The 21,140-nt window shown below is 43.2% G+C and overlaps 1 protein-coding gene across 1 annotated transcript in view; it reads left to right on the forward strand.

Annotated features, from left to right (window-relative positions):
• Nucleotides 1-2,393: 2,393 nt before the first annotated feature.
• LOC113406279 (tetraspanin-7) overlaps nucleotides 2,394-21,140 on the forward strand; it is a 107,038-nt gene continuing 88,291 nt past the window's right edge. The window contains exon 1 of the mRNA XM_026650078.1: nucleotides 2,394-2,420. Within this exon, the coding sequence (XP_026505863.1) occupies nucleotides 2,409-2,420 (12 nt within the window). The 5' untranslated portion in view covers nucleotides 2,394-2,408. The remainder of the gene's footprint in view (nucleotides 2,421-21,140) is intronic.

Genomic DNA, 21,140 nt, shown 5'->3' on the forward strand with positions numbered 1-21,140 from the left:
CCATCCCACGTTGATGTTAGTGAAACGTCCCTTGTGATCCACCAGGGCTTGCAGCAGCATTGAAAAGTACCCCTTGCAGTTTATGTACTCAGTGGCTTGGTGCTCCGGTGCCAAGATAGGGATATGGGTTCCGTCTGTCGCCCCACCACAGTTTGGGAATCCCACTGCAGCAAAGCCATCCACTATGACCTGCATGTTTCCCAGAGTCACTACCCTTGATATCAGCAGGTCTTTGATTGCGTTGGCTACTTGGATCACAGCAGCCCCCACAGTAGATTTGCCCACTCCAAATTGATTCCTGACTGACCGGTAGCTGTCTGGCGTTGCAAGCTTCCACAGGGCTATCGCCACTCGCTTCTCAACTGTGAGGGCTGCTCTCATCCTGGTATACTGGCGCTTCAAGGCAGGGGAAAGCAAGTCACAAAGTTCCATGAAAGTGCTCTTATGCATGCGAAAGTTTTGCAGCCACTGGGAATCATCCCAGACCTGCAACATGATGCGGTCCCACCAGTCTGTGCTTGTTTCCCGGGCCCAGAATCAGCGTTCCACGGCATGAACCTGCCCCAGTAACACCATGATTTGCACATTGCTGGGGCCTGTACTTTGTGAGAGGTCTATGTCCATGTAGTTATAGCGTCTTTGGGCTGGTCTACACTGGGGATGGGGAATCGATCTAAGATACGCAACTTCAGCTACGAGAATAGCGTAGCTGAAGTCGACGTATCTTAGATCAATTTACCTTGCGTCCTCACGGCGCGGGATCGACGGCCGTGGCTCCCCCGTCGACTCCGCTTCCGCCGCTTGCTCTGGTGGAGTTCCGGAGTCGACGGGGAGCGCGTTCGGGGATCGATTTATCGCGTCTAGACAAGACGCGATAAATCGATCCCCGATAGATCGATTACTACCCGCCGATCTGGTGAGTAGTGAAGACGTACCCTTTGATCACATTTGCTTTAGCTGCCATTGCCATCCCTAATGCTAGGTAGAGATGTGGCTTGCATTCAATGGGAAGTCGATTGGAAAGTAGCTAAATCCATGATATGCCTGGGTACTTTATACAGAGCTGTATTTTTTTTCCTCTTTTTTCCTCCCATTTCCCTCCCATATGGCCTTCTGAAATTGACTTAGCACTGCTTTTAATCATCTCCCTAGATTTGGTTTGAGTTTAGTCTCTACCTCCAACCATCTAAGCTCTCTATCATCCTGATGTAGTATTGATCACATAACCATTAGAAATATTGGTGGAGCAATCCTGCCCCCAGTATTAGTTTTGTGATATAGTCCTGATATACTTGGATTGGAAGACCACCCTCCCATTTCTACACACCCTGTGTGCTGTATCAAATAAGACTAAAACCTTGCTAAGACTGTACCTGGGAAACCTAAGGAACTCTTAATGGATAGGAATTCACTAGCTACACACCACACTTTGTAGTAAATCATTTCATAGTTCAGGCTTGTGGGCTGGAATATTTCCAATAAAAAGTGAACTGTTATCAGACCATCTCCATAAATCACTGCTAATCATGAGAAGGAAAGTCTCTGGGAAGAATAAAATGCCAATAAACATATTTTAAGAGGTGGAAATCGGTATTACTGCTTCTTTCAATGATCTTGACTCACTGTAGACCAGTACTCTGTCTGTGGGAAGTCCTTACTTCCTTCAGATTACAGATAACAGTTTGAGTAGGTAATAATTTCACTGTACTCTCTTATGATTTTAATCAATCCTGCATTTTGGTCGAGTATCAGCAATGGCAAATAGAGAGGAGTAATATATTTATAACCTGCTTTCCCCTCATCCCCAAAATAACACATGTAAAGGGTTTAGGACCTTGAAATTCAACCACTAAACTAGATGCCAGCTGTCTTATGTAAAATCATGTACAACTGCTGCCCTTTACAGCAAGGGCTTCACAAAAGTGCCCTGCCAACTTCAACAGCTGTGGACGTGCTTTCTCTGGCAAATACACTTCAAACAGGTTCATTTCAAGGATAGACAAGTACTGTTACAGCGAGATGTACTAACTCGGTGCTTCATGGAAAACCTGCAGTCTTGTTTGTCAATATCCACTGACAGAGAAGTACAATTACGAAGACCTGGGACTAGAAGAAGTAGAAATTGGCTGCTGTTTTTTGGATATGTGTGATGTATACCTGGAGAGAGAGAGGTTGTCAGTCTGATTTATTTCCTGTACAGCCTTCAGTAATTAAGTAGTGATTATGAAATTTAAGCAGATGAAAGCTTGTCATTTTTAGAATCCTGTTGGTGAATTTGTAGTAGAACTGTCTCTCTTCACACAGGCCCTCAGCAGGGTCATGATAATGAAACCAGTTCTATAATTAGCTGGGTGGCAGTGTATAACTCTTTACTTCTGTCTGGGAGATGGAATACTGAAAGTAGCCGCATGCAAGTAGAGGTGAGGTGTGTGAGGGTTTTTTTTTAAATTACTTTAGTATTTTCGTTGTGACAGATATTGCAACTGCATGTTGTGTCTCTGTGGGGAACATATTGTATTAAGTTTATGTATAGGCTTGGCAGAATTTTATTTTTTCTTTTATAGTTTCATTGGTAGTATCTATTTATTTTTAAGCACTTCCCCCCCCATTTTTTGTCCATTTAAAATTGTCCTGGTTGTGGGAAATTCTGAGGGGGTCAGACAATTATTTAATGACAGTAGACATTGAGATTCAAAAAGCTTGATAACCATTCTTCTTCTTTTACCATTTGCAGTCCTTGCTGAGCCACCTGACAGCAGCTTCATCAGCAGAATGAAGGGCCTTAAGGCCACCATGAAATCTAGTCAGTTTAATGATTTATAACCATTAAAACACGAGCTGTCAACATCAGATGTCAAAATAAACAAAGCAAATATCTTTAAATCAAACTCTGTTAAGTTCTAGGGCAGCATTTTTCTTTCTTTTCCCATCTGTAAATTTAGATTATTATTAATGGGAATATTTTTTCATTGGTTTCTGTGTATGCTGAAATTGACATTTACTGATATTTACAAATAAAAATCAAATTCTTCCAAGCCTATTTATGTATCACTGTGGGCCAGGGATGGTGTGTATGTGTGTTCTGCTCCACTGGGGGAGGGTTACCACAGCTCCTCCGGGAACTAAAACTAATGGGAGTTTTGAAGGTGAATCACTCACCTTGTAAACACCTACAGAGAGGTTACATCCCTGGGGAGGTTTGCACATTCTGGTTCAAACTGGGTCTCCAAAGTCTAGGAAAACAAAGGAAGGGCTTTTGGTTTATAAAAGCTGTGTTTTTAAACTGACTCAGTGCCACCTTCCGATCCAGCAAACAGACAGGACCTTTTGCCCAAAGGGGGGTCCCAATCCTTCTGGAAGGGTTGGAAGGTCAAGTCTTTGGCCTACCAAGGCCCAGTAAGATGGTGGATGACCTCTGGTAAACTTTTAGCCTGTGTGTAGGAACTTCCATTGTTTTTATGTTTACTCTGTAATGGTTTAACCTTAAGAATAAATGTGCTTGCCCAGAAGGAGCTGTGTGGTAACTTGTAACTACTTGCAGCACGCTGTTCATAGCTCTCCCAGAGAACGCACAGCACAGGCGCTGGCCTCAAGGCAGAGTGGCTAGCTGGGTATATTCCAGCATAAAGCAGGGAGCTGTGCAGTCATAAAACTCTGGTCAGGAGGGAGAGAGGATATGGGTCTCCAGTCCCACCCAAGAAGGTGACAGCTGGGAGCTGGAAACCTTATGTGGTTGCCCTCCTGGGACCACGGGGGTGTGTGTGTGTGTGTGTGTGTGTGTGTGTGTAGGTGCAGTCACCCTGAAACTGTGACATTCCTGTTACTGTTTACAAAAGCATTTGGAAAAAATGATCCAGTAGTATTTTAATTGGGAGATCCTTTTTAAAATGGATTTAGGTTGATTTTTGTATTTTTAATGTTGTAATCCTATAGTGAATTGATCTTATAGCTCCCTGGGTTCTGTAAGTGTGATTAAAACATTAAGCTGTCTTATTTTGTTGTTCATATGCACTCCTGCCCATTTTACAATAATTCGTGTATTTAATAATAAAACTTAGACTGATACAAAATCCTTTGGAGACTCTGGCCATATACTATATCACTGTGTCCCTTTAACCACTTCTAGGGGATGCCAGAACTCAAAGGGCTAAAACGTTATCAAATAAACCTTAATTCTGAATGTTTCTAGGGGCCACTGTTGAGGTTGGAAAGTCCATAATGAAAATGATTTTGAGGACTCTTTGCGGTATGCGGTTAGATCCTGGGCTGCTCCTAAGGACCCAAGTAACAGTTGTGGCCAAGAGCACTTCTCTTCCGCCCCTCCCCCCTCCCCAATCTGCCTGATTGGAAGAATGTGACCCTCTCTGTCCAACATTGACCTTGACATGCTTATCTGTGCCTGTCATTTTAAAATTAAATGGCTATAACATACTCTGCTTAGTGCTACACCTGCAGAAACTGACGCTGATGCCGAATATGGTGTCCTTTTTACTACGCCTATGTTATAGACAGATGAATATCAACATTGAGTGTCAGTACCTAAATCAGATTACTGTGTTTAAGTACCTTGGGGGGCTGGTTAGCAGCAAATGGAGACATCAACAAAGAACAACACACAAGGTTGCTGAGCATGGGAGAAGTCTGGAACAAGGTAAGTGGAGGGATTTATGATGAAATGGATGCCTTGACTACTTAGGGATAACTATACAAAACTGTGGTAAGGCCAGCTATTCTGTACGGATCAGAGACATGGGTCACCAAAAGGTGCACTTGAGAAGATTTGAAGCCATTGAAATTAGGTGTTTGAGGGGAGGGAGAGGGGAGACATTGATGGACCATATGTAGAATGATGTCATTGGAGTGAGACCAAGGTCTGCAGTATCAGAAGCTGCAAGAGAGGAGGCTGAGATGGTATGGGCAGGTACGAAGGAGGGATGAAGGGAATCCTGTTAGGAAGGCATTTGAGACTGGAGTTCATAGGTGGAGAAAAAAAGGCTGGCCAAGAAAATGGTGGATAGACTGTGTATGGGAGGATGGAATGGATATAGAGCCAGCCTTGGACCAGCAAGCCTGGAAAAGACTGATCCAGTGACCTGACCCCAGCTAGCTGGGAAAAGTGATAGAAGAAGAAGTTTATTAAGCACGTTTTATGCCACTATGCCTGTGGTCCAGGTTCTACACTGGCTTCCAGTAGACTTCTGCGAAGAATACACAGGGTTGAAATTACTCTGTAAGGCACCTGGTTACCTGAGAGATCGCTCTCACCTCGTTCCATACTGCTGCAGTTGAGATCTGAGGAGATGCCCTCTTTAACAGGAGTGAGTTGCTGGTTCTGCTAAGGCTCCTTGACTTTGAAACTCTCTTTGTACTTATTCTATTAGAGGCCAGATCTGTTAACTTTCCTGGAATGTTGCAAAGCCCGATCAGCTGCGAGTGGAGATTGGGTTTATTTTATCATCTTCGTTATGTGGGCTGGTGAATATTTATCTGTCAAGGTCAAGTGAGATGTCCTCCGTATTATGGTGGTGGTTTCTGTATTTTATGGTATGGGAGCCCAGAAGCATTTATATATCAAACAAAGATTCAGATGTTTGTAGTTTGCCTGTTTTAAAAATAGGTGATTAGCTTTTCTTTGAAACTAGGAGGCAAATGTTCCTATTTGGAGTGGTGTATTACAGGTCATCGGCCACTCCCTCTCATCTCCTCTCCATGTCTCTCTTCCCTCCTCCCCCATTAGGTCTATCTTCTGTGTAAGTTCTCTGGGGCAGGGAATGTCTCTGTTCTGTGTACAGTGCCTAGCACAATCGGGCTCTGGTCCGCAACTTGGGTTTCTACATGCTGTGATAATACAGATAATAAATATGGAAAGTCAGTAACACACTGACTTCCAATTTATGGAATGGAGAGGCCAAGAGCTGGCTAAATCTTCCTCCCCCCCGCCCTAATGTTTCTACACCTTGTACATCCTTCTACTCATTAAGTAAGGGTAAGGCCATTCATATGAAAAAGGGAATGATAAGCTCAACAGGTCTGTGCCCAGTGGTTAGTGCTGTTGCTTCAAGATCTTAAACTCTTCCACAAAACGCTGTTCATTGAAACCCTTTGGGAAGCATGCAATGACAAGATAAGGTTATAAAGACTACACAGTAAAATAACGTTACTATAGTATCTCTGAAAGAAAAACGAGTTTTTGGAAAGTACACCTATGTATTAATACTATGGGGTTTGTTTTTGTTTCTGTTGTATTGCCCCCCAGGCAGTCACTGTTTTGTACTCAAACAAGGAACCAGATAGAGTTCAGAGAAGATTTTGCAAATGTTATTCATAGAGGGGACAACCTGACTGGCACAAGGCGACGGCCATAGGAAGAAATGGGCATCAAGTAATGAAACCACAATACTAGCATCTGCTACATATCTGGAAGAGAGTATCCCAAAAGGGCCAAAGGCTAACCATGAAATTTGAGGACAAATGTTGCTCAATATTGTACTATAGTGAAAATGTACCTGGCATATTATTGTACTACTCTACTCTAAATTTGTTGCAGTATTCATAACATGTAACAGTCTGGTACATCACTTCATGGAGAATTTAATTTTGTGGGAATTACCTGTGGTTTTGGTTTGATTGTTTTTTTTTTTTTGTTTTTTTTTTAGGGGAATATTAAAAAAGATGTGGCTGTCTCATTTATGGAAGCCTTTGATTCTCAAGTCTTCCAATATACTTCATTGTACCGTGCTGTGTACTTTATGTAATGTTCTGTACATAGTGTCTTGCTCATCCAATAGTGCTTCAGAAGCATTGGTTACCACACAGAATCCCTATTTTACTAACTAATTGGGGAGTGAGGAGTTGTTTAAAATCAAAAAAGTTCATAAAATTGAACATCTCAAAATTGCAGCAGATACTTCAATTTATGCATTGTATGGGGCATGGCGTGGCTTTCTTCTAGTCCTTCAAACCATTCAAAGCAATTTCCAATGCATTGAAGGCATCAGAATGTGAAGGGATGTCAACTTATTCTTCCGCATCACTTTCGTTTTGTGGGTCCTCATTGGGAAAAATGGTTTGACTAACTGGTCAGTCGCAAGATTGCTGTTCGTAAAATCAAGGTTCTTCTGTAAATGCTTTTGTGGGCTGTATTGCAGGCAACACCCCGAAGCATCACATCTCCTGTCGTCATTGCCTCAGAGAGGGGTTAGGATGAAAACTGTAGCTGTACTTTAACTGTAGTCGGCACCCACGTCTGTTACTCACATAACTGCTGATCTCTTGTATTCAACACACATGCTCTGGGTAGAAAAGTTTGTTCCATTCAGTTGCATTACTGATATCCATTGTTCCAACTTCTGACTCACACTTGGGCTTTCCAGGACATCAGCTATATTTCCAACCCATATTTCTCTTCCATCAGATGCTGGTACAGTGGTATGAGGAATTTTGCACTGTCTGTGCTGAAGCGTGCATGCTGACAATTGATATTTCTAGTACAACTTGTAAATTCTAATAAACCATGAAAAGTGTGTGCGTGTGTTTGTATATGCACATAAAGTCGCACACCATGGGAAACTTATATTTGTGATAATTAGTCACACATCACTGACCACGTAACCTGCCTTTTGCCTGCTAATATACCTCTCCAGGGCTCATTTCAACCCCCTGCAGAGCTTCAAACCGCAGCCATTTTTTTGTAACAGCCTCCCAGATAAATGTTTCTTCTCCTTGACTTCCAAATGCCAATATCCATGGCCTATGATGGGCAAGATTCAGTCCTCAGCCTATGACAGGTTCTGTAGATACAGTTATGTAACAACTTAGAAGTATGTTATCAGGATGCTTCCTATATGTTAGAAATGTACTAAATGACCATTATACTGTTGGAAAGGTGAGATTCCCAGCTTCCCAGTGCGACTTGATGCACTTACCTCTAACTTTGGTCACAACCTGAGATATCTGACTTTAAGGTCATTACATTTTCATGTGAAGAAAAGCTATTTAGTTCATTCTGAGAGAGTTTTCTAGCATCCACTGCACTCAGTACAGTAGAAATCATGAGGAAGGATAAAAATAATTCCCAGTAACGCTTTTTTTAAAAGATCTCTAAAACATTCCTAAAATATTTGTTTTTCAATGTATATGGCATGCATAAAACACATGGTGGCATGTTGTTGCATAAAGAATGCATTGGCATTTGGCTGAGATTGACCTACATAACCCAATCGTGGCCTCACCACTTGGGAGTAATGTTGCATTTCAAACTGTGAAGAAAATACCTTTAATAGGCAGCTGGTTTAAAGCAAACCGAAGACGTACTTCACACAACACACAGTCAATTTGTGGAAGTTGCTGCCAGGGGATGTTGTAAAGGCCAAAAGTATAACTGGGTTCAAAAAAGAATTAGATAAATTGATGGGGGATAGGTCCATCAATGGCTTTAGCCAAGATTGTCAGGGACACAACCCTCATGCTTTGGGTGTCCCTAAACCTCTGACTGCCAGAAGCTGGGACTGTATGACAGGGGAGGGATCACTTGATACTTGCCCTGATCTGTTCATTCCCTCTGAAGCATGTGGCACTGGCCACTGTCAGAAAACAGGGTATGAGGCTAGATGGACCATTGGTCTGACCCAGTATGGCCAGTCTTATATTCTTGTGTGTGCCAGGCTTCGCCGTCATGTATTTCCTGTCTATATAATATAATCACAAACCATTCTGTAGTACTTTGTTATCTCTTAAACTGAACAGGAGAGAAATAGTTGGGTGGGTAAACCGTCATTTGTCCCATCGCTTTGTCCATCATTAGCATGGGATTTGGAGAGAGAAACATGTTGTGTTTGCTGTTGTCAGCAAAAACTATAATTAAGGGGTATAAGTTAATGGCATATGTAGTGATAGTGATGGATCTGCACAAGGCAAGGTTGAACTTGGACATTTCTGAGCTGTGTGCCTTTTAAGATGTTGTATTAACATGGGATTTTTCTTCTAAATATCCAGCTTCAGAAAGACAAGGTGGGGTGAGGTCATATCTTTTATTGGACCAACTTGTGTTGATGAGAGAGAGGCAAGCTTTCAAGCCACACACAGCTCTTCACAGCTAAAGGCAAGGTGGAACAGATTGTGTAACAGACTGTTTGGCTTGTAAGCGTGTCTCTTTCACCAACAGAAGTTATCACCTCATCCACCTTGTCTTTCTAATATCCTGGGACCAGCACGCCTACAGCTACACTGCATACAGCTTCAGAAAAGCATGCTGGTTTTTTCTGCATATTTTCAGATACGAATTTTAATAAAATCTGTTGCTTGTTCTTTGAGGGTGCATGCAACAAAGCATGTCAGATATTTGTGCTGTGATAAGTTGTGCAATATGAGGCATATAGAGTTGGTAATTCAGGCTTCACCTCCATAGAGATGGCGTTCGTTAATATTCATCTGCTATCTACCCCTAGTAATAGCATCTTTTGAGTTTAGACAACTGCAACAAAATTTTCTCAATTGCCATCTGACATCTGCTGGCAGAACAGGGTAACACGTTGCATGTGATTAAGGATCTTACCAAGGGAATTTACAGGCACCAGATTTTGAAGCTTGAGTGACTTAGGATCAAAACCAACTTGGCTCATAGCACAATATCTTGGAATGGCCTTGCTCCCAAAACAAAGCCACTCCCCCCCCCCCCCCCCCCCCCCCCCCCCACAGAGAGAGGGTCTAAACAGGCCACAGCTCTCCTACTACCCTGTGTTCATGAATTTAACTCTAGGAATTAAATGTTGGGCTTGGATTACACAGCTTGTGTGTATCTCGCATTAAACATGCTGTCAGTGAAATTTCATTAGGACTTTCTTGGCCTATAGGAAAATCAGTCTGATGACATGTTTTAGAATGGGTGAGGGCAAGGTTGTTTTTCTTCAGAGATTTCCTACCCGCAACCAATTAAAGTCTCAGAGGTTTGCTAGTCAGCTCTGACAAAATGGCTGTTACAGTAAGTCTGGAAACAAGATTACACGGCCACTGTTCTCTTGTAAAAGGAATTATTTGCTTTTGCTATGAAGAGCTGACTGTTTTCCATTCCAGTCCTCTGCCCTGCTGGCTTGCCCCTCGCTGAATAAAACCAGACTGGGAGCAATACATATACAATAGATATTAAAGGCACCTGTTTGTGTCACAGCTGCAGCAGCACAAGAGCACATTGCAATTCTAGCTCAGAGGCTGGAGCGTTGTGTGGCTGCTGAACATGTAAACAAAGTCCCATTGATATTCAAGGCATCCTAGGGCAGGGTCTCTAACAAATGAGGCTGTTCTTCAGTGAAGAACAACTCTGCACTGTCTGTGTAATAACAAAAATAGATCGCTTTTAGGCTGTTAACATCATGCACATCAGAGGGGAGTTTGCCTCTAAGTTATTTGTTTTCTATTGTCTGCTTCCCCCTGGAATTTACGATGAGAAGATATCAACTGATGGAAATAATGAGGCATCAGTGGGAATGTTAAACTAGACAGTGCTTATTTTTGTGTGAATGAACATTCCAATTTCAATTGGTTTCTTTAAGCAGTGTATTTGAAACTAAAAACGTATCTTTCCAAAGCTAAAGATACTAACCCAACATCCCATCTGGTGAAAATGAAGTAACCAGACCCTCTCAGGTGATTTGCTGCAGTCAAGGGTTAAAGTAACTGATTTTTTTTTTCAGGAATATTGGTAGATTACTTCAGTATTATTTCCCTCCCTAATCTCCAGCAGTAGAATAAAGATCCTGCCATATGGCATCTACAACTGTGATTTTGTAGCTTGTTAGTGGCTTAGTTAAACTGACTGGTTTCAAGAAAGAGAGTTTGATTTGTGTCCTTGCAGGAGTATTTCTGCCATAGCAACTGTGTTTTTGCATCTGCATCTACCACACTGCCTAACCAGTTTTTATGAGTGCATTGTGGGATGTTCTCAGCAGCTGTCTTCACCAAGGTCCATGGGTATCTTTATTTTATTTTTTCCCAGATCCCATTCCCTTTCCGCCTAGGAGTGTAGGAGTTCTTACACAAATCCCATAGTTCTCAGACACAGTTGCCATTTATGTATCACAATGACTTTCCTGGCATGGCAGATTGCTGCATCCTCCAGTTTATGGAGTTTGCAGCTTGACAGCCTGGAAGCAGGGCAGGGCAGAAATGGTAACAGTTCCCAGAGAAATCTCAGGTAGATCCTGAAAAAGAAGCAGAGGCAAATGCAGAGGTTTCTCTCCATCTGCACTGCAGAACTGCAGTGCAAATAAAGCAGACTGTGGGCCATGCCAGGCTCAGCTGGTGGAACAACATTGTGGCTATCGGGACTGGCAGGATCTGGCTGAGACACTTGCAGAGGCCCATGCCTACATTTTGTTTTTGGTGTGTGGAGCTGGCAGCTGGCTTGCAGCAGAAAACAAGCCCTTGGAGAGCTGCTGTCTCTGTGGACGAGAGCATTGCCATGGCGCTCTGGAAAGTGGCCATGAACACAGACTGCTCCTCCTGACAGCTTTCTTGTGTGGGGAAGATCACAGCAGGGGACGCTCCGCTTCACTGCTGTGCACAGCTCCAGTAATTGCTGCTGACCCCATGGGATCAAAGTTACCTGTGTCCCTGAAATAACGGAGAGCTCTGCATTCTACTGAGGTACCTCAAGAGTGCTGGGGCTATGGCTAGGAGACATCTCAATTCTTTGCTCCCTCTAAATAGGCCAGAAAGTGCTGTCACCATAAGTAGGGCCCTACTACATTCACAGCCATGAAAAACATGTCACAGACCATGAAATCTGGTCTTTTGTGTGCTTTTACTCTATACAATACAGATTTCACAGGCGAGATCAGCGTTTCTCAAGTTGGGGGTCCTGACCCAAAAGGGAGTTGCGGGGGTTGGGAGGACGTCACAAGGTTATTTTAGGGAGGATCGTGGTATTGCTACCTTTACTTCTGCGCTGCCTTCAGAGCTGGGCGGCCAGAGTGGCAGCTGTTGGCCGGGCGCCCAGCTCTGAAGGCAGCGCCACCGCCAGCAGCAGCGCAGAAGTAAGGGTAGCAGTAGGGCAACTCCCCCACAATAACCTTGTGACCATCCCACAATTCCTTTTTGGGTCAGGACCCCTACAATTACAACACCCTGAAATTTCAGATTTAAATAGCTAAAATCATGAAATTTATGATTTTTAAAATCCTATGAGTGTGAAATTATTCAAAATGAACTGTGAATTTTGGTAGGGCACTAAATAGATGTGAACATGGGCTGGCATCTGGCAAGGTTCATGATGTCAACATACTTTTTAAAAAACTCCTGCTTGTGCAGGGACAGATGAGGATACAGTTCTCCAACACTGCAGGAATAGCAGTAGCATTTCTGTGCCAGTTGTTTTATCTCAGAGAACAGCCCTTCCTCTTTGGGCTGCCCTGGTTGATGGCGCCATGCCCTAACTATGCGGGCAAGACTCTTCCAGTGGAGCTGTTGGGGCAGGCAGAGAAAGAAGCAGCAAGGTAGCTTGAGCTCGTTAGAATGCCGTTTGCCTTGAAAGTGCTTTGGAAAGATAGATATATATAAAAGAAATCATTTGATGGAGACGTGCAGAACCATCCCATGCCATAATCAGCCAATATTCCTGTCCTAGCACTTGTGGCACCATTAAAGGAAAAATTATTTGAATCTAGATCTATATGAAATAATATATTTGAGGGGAAAATTTAAATCTTGAGCTTACCTAGGCTGTCGCTCTCTGTGTATTTAACAAATAATAACTCCCCCTGGTGTTTGCTGCCCAAACACTCCAGCAAACAGCATGCACTTTAGTGTGCTTTCCTGCATACCTGAAAGGTGGTGCATGTGGATTGCCACCTAAGAAGCCTGACATACATGGATCTACCAGCCATCCAGGACTGCCCATGCAAGGGGAGCCCACTAGGTCTGAGGACATTGCAGCCTGAGGGAAGAGAGCCTTCCCTTGTCCTTGCCTCCCCCAACCTCTGCTTATCTCCCCTGATTAGATGTGACAGATTTAGAAAGTTTAGGTTATGTGAATTTTTAGTCAGCAGGACCAAAACACCTGGGTCAGCCAGTTTGAAACCATTCATTTTGCCAGTCTGCTAACTTCATTGTACCCACTAACATCCTCTATTACTGGCCCTTGTGAACATCTGTGCTGATGGTGGCACAACCTCCTCTCTTGGCAGTCTTTTCCAGTGCCCATTGGTTTTACTATTTAAAGACCATTTTCTGGATTTAAGCAAAACTTTACCTTCCTTTAGTTTGACTATCCCACCACATCCTATCATATGACTGGAAGTAATTCCCTTCCTTCTTATAATGTTATCTTGCAAATATTGGCAGACTCTGATTTCTGTCCTCCCCTGAGCCTACTCTTTTTAGACCATTGGCTTTCAATCTTTCCAGACTACTGTACCCCTTTCAGGAGTCTGATTGGTCTTGCGTGCCCCCAAGTTTCACCTCACTTAAAAACTACTCACTTACACAATCAGACATAAAAATACAGAAGTGTCACAGCACACTATTGCTGAAAAATTGCTTACTTTCTCATTTTTACCATATAATTATAAAATAAATCAATTGGAATATAAATATCGTACTGACATTTCAGGGTATGGTATATAGAGCAGGATAAACAAGTCATTGTATGAAAGTTTAGTTTGAATTGACTTCGCTGGTGCTTTTTATGTTTGTAAAACTAGGCAAATATCTAGCTGAGTTGATGTACCCCCTGGAAGATCTCTGCATACCTCCCAGGGGTATGCATACCCCTGGTTGAGAACCACTGTTTTGGACTACTCTGTAGATGATCCTGCCTAATTCTCTCCTGTCTTATCCTCATCATTTTCTTACTGTTCAATAGGTTGTCTTTTTTTTAAACCAAATTTGAAAGAATTTGGAGTCTGTCTGTGGTGTGGAGGCAGGCAGCCTGGATTGCACGTGAGGAGTCCATTATAGCTTATTGTGTAAAGAAAGATTGCCTGAACTATACATTTTCATGCATGCTTTTTCCTTGTAAAAGGAAGCTCGATCTGGTTTTTGTTTTTTTCTTTAACAAAAGCTTAGATTCCGAAGCACAAAATGGAGCTCTCCAGAGGCAGAGGCAGCGTATGAGCTTGCTGAGCTGCCACTGCCCTCTACCTTTCCTGGCCCTTATGTGAGATGTGATCTGCCCCATTTAATCTCAGTGGAGTATTAACTCTGAAGCCCAATCAGGATGACTTAATCTCAACATAGATGACTATAGTTTACTGCTCATCACAGCACAGGAAATCCTATTGTAAAGCTCTGCACAGCCTGTGATGAGGGGCATTGTCAGTGAGAGGAGTTTGGGTCATGGCCCGAGCTTGGGAAGAATCCCATCACTGATTTCCCCCTCCCCCTTAATTTAGCCCCTGTCCAGGCTAATAATGTCTCTTTCCATTTAGAGACCAGTCAGCTCTCTGATAACCATCAGTGGTGCACAGAACATGATTTGAGACTCACTAACAGAGCAAAATTGCCCAAAGTGAGCCAGCATTGATTGCTTTTTGCGTAGCTCTGCGGAAGGGAGTTTGGTGACTGCTGCAGCAGAGCTAGGATGTGTTTTGTGGCTTATGCAAGCTGTGCTTTTTATTGTCTCTGTGAGGGAGAAGTAGGTTGTGTCTAAATCCTTCATTTAGGACCCAGTTAAATTATAATTGCTAAAGAAGGTCAAGTTTGGGATCTCGGTCTTCACCATCCTTTTGGAGGCAGACATTTCACTGAGCACACGGTAGGAAGGCCTGAGTTCTAGTCGTAGCTTTGCCGTTGACTTGCTGTGTGAACTTCGTTTGTCTGTCAGTTTCCCCATCTGGAAAACGGGGCTAATCATACGTAGCTCACAAAGCGGTTGTGAGGATTAATCAGTGCTGTACAGAGCTTTCAATATGTAAACACTACACATGATCACCTACCTAACTTCGGGTTTTGTACTGCCTCCCCTAACCATAGTATCTGAGTGCCTTCTTTGTAAAACGGGTTAGCATTGTGGACTTCTCAGTAGACTTCATAGAGTCTCTGGCTTTTCTCCCTTTTTGGTTTGTAGAAATTCTGCTTGGTATAGGGTTTGTTAGAGGTCCTTGCCCCACCGCTGGAACACCTGTGATATGCCCCTTCCAGTGGATCTCCTTTTTCTGGAGGAAGGTGGCTGGTGCAGGGCGCTGGCTGTGTTAGCATAGAGTTCCCCTGAAGAGGAGAAATTTGCTATTCACCATCTCTGGCTGCTTTAAGGCTATTTTGTGCATTATAGCAGATGGGAGAATCTAAACCTAAATGTACGTGGTCTTATTATGTTAAGTCACCCTTTGTGCTTACACACCACAGTGGAGCTGGCTTTCAGTCAGAGGATGTCAGACCAATGGGTGGCTCATGTCCTGCAATACATACAGAGAGTTTAGAGGACAAAATGGTGACGTGGTTTAAAAGTGGATTATCAACCTTCTCTCTAATCTTCCAGGCTTTCATGGCCTGTAAACCAGACCCCCAGCCATCTTTATAGGCAGCAGGTTTTGTATGTATTAATACAGGTGGCGTTTGTTTTGTTTTGTTTTTTTTACAAAAGTCTGATTTTTATTTTATTGTTTGAAAGGGAAAGGTTACCTTATCCACTCATGCTCTCGCCACCTTGAATTTTGTATTGTTAAATAATTAAAAAGGCTGTAAATGTCTCTTAGGGTTCCGTTTGTATTATGACAGTAGTAATTGAGGACTACTTAATAGGTACATCAACTTGTGTGTGCGCGCGAGAGTACGAGAGAGTGAGTGTGGGGTGGGAGTGCAGATGTGGTTGAAATTCTGTAGTCCAGTGCCATAAAGTAAAGATTGTCTAGACATTTACACAGGAACTGCAGAAACAAATATAGGTCTTGACAGAAAAAATATTTAATACTGTAACTCTTGATTGTATTTGTTATAAATTCACAAGCCCATTTCTCTCCACTTTGAGATTTTAGGGAAGGGTAGAGGTAAATATAATCTGTGCCAATATTTTTCCACTCTCTCCTTATTTACTTCTGCATTTTTTTAAAAATAACTAAATTTAGAGATTTAGCAAGAGGCTATGAAAATTTGGCTCGAAAAATTGTAGGGTATTTTGTTAGGATTTTCAGCTGTTGTTTCCTATCCCTTCTGTCTTCCTATCTATCTTCCTTACTTTATCACGCTTCATTTTCTGTGTTCTTGTGCCTCTTTTCTCTCTCTGCCTTTTCCCCTTGCTAATGCAGACGTTCTTTCCAAGTGGGACTGGCTGCAGACAGAATTGATGAGGATTGTGCAGTTGGACTCTTTCATTCTGTAGTTATTTTAACTTGTCTAGTTTTCTATGCTTCTTCCTCTTTGCTGCTGCCAACACTTCTTTTGGTTGGGTGGCAGTGGGGTAGCTGTGAGAGGCCTCTCTAGAGCATCTCTCCGTGGTGGATGAGGATTGGAGAACAGGGTGAAGAAAACCCCCGGACGGGGGTTTGATTACCAAAAAGCCGGACATGTCCGGGAAAAACTGGACGTATGGTAACCCTATATTGCTCTCTTCTGTAAGGAGCCAGCAAGTCCCAGCAGCTTGAGTGAGGCAGGGGGGTGGAATGGTGCCTGAGAGAGGATCCCGTTCCAGAGCCACTGTTCTAGCATTCCCTGCTAACCATGGACACTTCCCCCTTAGTTACGTCTTTTTTCCCCCCACCCTTCCCAGCTGGTGAGAGGGTTTTGTCTTTCCTTCTTCCTTTGGATGTTGGGAGAAGGAGGGAGCTTTTCCTTCGCGCACTCTTGCACCTTTCAACCTTGTGAATTGCATCACCACTGCTACGGGACTGTGCGTGTGTGTTGGGATGGGAGGAGGTTGTTTCCTTTGTCCAGTTTTTCCACCCTTTTTGCTGACCTGCCCTGGGTTGTAGGGGAAAGAGAGGTTGGAATCTCATTCCCGTCCTCGGGGAGGGAAGATTCTGCATGTGGGCACCTCTCTCCTTTATGTAAATTGACTTTGAGACCTGATGGAAATGCAGATGATGCAGATTTACTCCCCATAATGTTGCAGTGTAGCTTGAGCAGAGGGGACGCATGGAGGGGAGGGGGGGCGGGCAGGGTCCCCCCCCCCCCACCCCCCGATTTTTTGCTTGGCTTGTACTGAGCATGCTCACACGGACTGAGCATGCTCAGTAACACTGCTGAAGCCTGCTGTCCTCACTCTGCCCCCGCACTATTGGCAGGCATGGGTCGCCTCTGAGCTTGAGTAGCGGCGAGCCACCACCAAGTGCCCAACTAACTCACAGAACACTGCTACAGGACCTCACTCGGCAGCACCCTATTCAGTTTTTAAGAGACGAGGCCAAAACACTGACCTTTGTCAGTCCAGTAAGGATGAGTAGGGATAGTGCCATGTGCTTGAGGGGAAACTGAAGGCATTTGATGGTGTACTGGTGTTCTGACTCCACTCATAAGGCCAGAACTTACTGCTATTGTGAAATACTTTTTCACTTTAATGATGGGGAAAGTTGGGGTTGAAGTGGGTTTTCCATTTTTTTTCTTCAGATTTTTGGGAGCCAGCATCCACAGCAAAAACACTGATGTGGCACCTGCACTTTGGGTCTCTCTGCCATTCTCTAATTTTGATGATTGGAAGCAGAGGTCAAGAGATCTGCTGGAGCTGTAGGCAGGCCCCTCTTCTGCAGCCATTGCTCTGTGTGGAACCGGCCCACACCCCTCTCCCGCCACCCCATTCCTCCTCCAGCCCAGTTATCAAAGTGAAGAACTCCAAGAGGACTGGGCAGGATGCTAGACTTAGGTGTTCTAAAACTTGTGTGTGTGTTTTTTGTTTTTAGAATTGATGTGTTTCTAACAGGTGGGGGGGGGGGGGAGAAGAAAGAGGAGGCAGAGAATGGAGAGAACAGACTCAATGGCTCCCAAATAATCTATTGTCAGAACTTGTAATTTGCTCTGCAAACCCCTTTGGCTGTTTCCTGTTGCAGCCCTGAGGTGCTTGTAGAACAAATCAATCTACTTGAAAGCTAAGGCAGGAGTGAAGGATGAAAACGTGCACGTTTTCAAAGCAGGAGGCAGAGACTAGGCAGGAATTTAAGCCCTCTTAATACATTAAGACCTAGACTTGATTATCATTTGGTAAAAACTACCGGACAAAACATTTAGATTTAGTGGGCCTTTTTTTAATTTTGGGTAAAACTGTTTCTCAGCTTTTAAATGGATTAGCTGGGATGTTGTACTCCCGAGTTTCTGTGGGGCTGCTATGGGTGTCAGATGCCAATAGAACTTTAGAAGTGCTGTACGTTCTGTCATTTTATTTGCTATAGTATGTATATTAAATAGTTAAACTTGGTTCAGACTTGCATGTAATAATTGCATTGTATTCAATTATTATTAACTTGAATTTAAGCCTAAAACCAACCATGCAAAAGATATTTAATAATTGAGAAACTTAGAAGAACAGTACACTGAGCCCAATGAAATAAGCATCCACCAGCAAGAGAGATTAAATACTACTGCCATCAGTTAAGCTTTTGGGGGAAGGGAGATGTCTGATCCTGTTAATGCAAAGTATGAATTGATGTAGTTTTAATTTTCTTCCGATAAGATTTACTGCTTTACATGTAAATACCAGCCAGTGATTTGGCTATGTTGGATTTTCCATTCTATGGAGAATGTGTTCATGTACTGGAACTTAACTGATCACACTGAGTTAAGGGGAGGATAATGAAAAGCTATGGAGTGAATAATAGAAGGCTTTAAAAATGAGGCAAGGGGACTAGATGATAGAATACTATACAGTAGCAGTGGTTTAGCCAGATTTAGAGATTAAATGTACATTTCTGGACATCTGGCTGCTCTAATGTCTGTATAGACATATATAGAATTAGATCTATTAAAATATATGTGCTAACGTATAATAATCGACTCTCTTAGGGTATGCCTACACTGCAACAAAACACCTGCCGCTGACTTGGGCTCGCGAGCCTCGGGCTGCAGGGCTATACAGTTGCAGTGTAGACATTTTGGGTGAGGGCTGGAGCCTAAGCTCGGGAGCCCTCCCCTCTTGCAGAGTCCCAGAGCCCAGGCTCCAGCCCGAGCCCAAACATCTACACTGCAATTGTATAGCCCCACAGCTAGAAAAGACATGTTAATATTAGCTCTCAGAGAAACACGCAACATGTATTTTTTGGATATTACATCATGGAAAACCATATCTCAAGCCTCTTGTTAGCAGTAGTAATCTGGGGGGACAAAGGGGAATGTTGCGTTGGCCCCTGGGTGGTAAATGGAACACTGACAAGGCAAAACAAAGTTAGCTGCTGTGATAAAGAATAACCTCTCACGACTGTAATATCATCTTATTTTTATTTATGTGTTTGAGTTTCCAGCAAGCACAGTTTATAAGTCTCTAAGCACATGTAAAAAATTTAAAAACAACAGTTAGAAAACAATATGATGGCTCAGTGCCAAAAAAGATGCTCCTCAGCCATCTGGTCAAAATCTGCTCAACACCCACCCAGTGTTTTGTGAGCAGGAAGTACAGATTATTCCTGAAGGCCTGGTGGTCAAAATGTCACTGATTTTATGTTCTTTGCAGTGTATTTTTAATGGGTATATTTGGTCCAGTAAAAGTCCACTCTGGTGTTTCCCATAATACATCTGTACTAAAAATTCATCTTAAGTTAATTGTCTATATGTTGCAAGAATGGAGGCTTGAAAGATTAAATACTTTGATATATTATCCTAAAACAGTGTTTCTCAAACTAGGGTCACCGTTTGTGTAGGGAAAGCCCCTGGTGAGCCGGGCCGGTGTGTTTACCTGCCCCGTCCGCAGGTCCAGCCGATCGCGGCTCTCACTGGCCGCGGTTCGCCGCTGCAGGCCAATGGGAGCTGCTGGAAGCGGCGGCCAGTAAGTCCCTCGGCCTGCGCCGCTTTCAGCAGCCCCCTTTGGCCCGGAGCAGCGAACCGTGGCCAATGGGAGCCACGATCAGCCGGACCTGCGGATGGGACAGGTAAACAAACTGGCCCGGCCCGCCAGGGGCTTTCCCTACACAAGCGGCGACCCAAGTTTGAGAAACACTGTCCTAAAATAATTAAATGAAATATGAACACAGGCCGGTGGATGTGAGGAAAGGGATTGCTAGTATTTTCCAAAGGGAAAAAAAACATACAAACTAATATAAGTTTGAGAATATTCAGAAATGTGTAATGTTGATGTGGGACCAGATTTTTAAAGATATTTAGACACCTACATACTTTTGAAAATCCCCTTAGATATATAAACACCTTTACATAACCACCATGGTAAGATTATTAAAGTGTCACCTGGTGGCTAGTATTTGGTAAATGCATATTTACAGTACGCATGGCATTCTGGGAGTTCTGAAGTAAGAAGCAGAAGTCTGTTTGAGGTAGGCCTGCTGAACTCAATAGTAGTTCAGGGGAGAATATGACCTTTATGCAGTAACTAAACATCTAGTTATTATTTGTTCAGTGCCTCAGTGTTGCATGGCCTACTCAAGGGAAGTGGATTTTTCCTCTGAGGCCCACCACTATTTCTGCCCTTTGTTTCTCTTCCTTCCACATCCTCCTCCAGCGAGATTAATAGGGGACATAGGAATTCATATTTCTGAGTCGTCGTTTGTCTGTCTGCAAACTCAGAGACATATCATAACGTAGGTTTACACTGATTACATTTGGAAGATTATATCTGCAGCTAGGGGCTAGAAACTTACTTTAGAAAAAATAAAAACTTAGATTCTGAAGAATCTGTTCATGTCATATACATTGGATTCAGCCCATGGGCTTGTATGTTTTAGATTCCTGTGCCAGAAGTTGGAAATTTACCAGACTTCTACGAGGTAGAGTACTAAACTTATAAGCCAGAAGTAGACAGAAAAGAAGTGGGGAAGGGAGACAAGGCATTAGTTGAGGTCCAGTGCAATGTTGGAATAGAAAACCCTGCTTCCTATCATTCCCCAGGTGCTGAGCATGAAGGAGGGTGCTGGGATTTCTACCAAAGTGCTGTCTTTGAATCGAGCTTGGGGTCTCCATCTTTCATATTTGATTATTGCTAATAAGTGTAAGCAGAGTCAGGATGAGCTCTACCCTGACATCTGGTGGTGAATTATGGCGAGTGTGGAAAAGAACTCCAG

The sequence above is a fragment of the Terrapene carolina genome, unplaced genomic scaffold, assembly GCF_002925995.2.
Source record: "Terrapene carolina triunguis isolate 2854851 unplaced genomic scaffold, T_m_triunguis-2.0 Scaffold24, whole genome shotgun sequence".
Taxonomy (NCBI): Eukaryota; Metazoa; Chordata; order Testudines; family Emydidae; genus Terrapene; species Terrapene triunguis.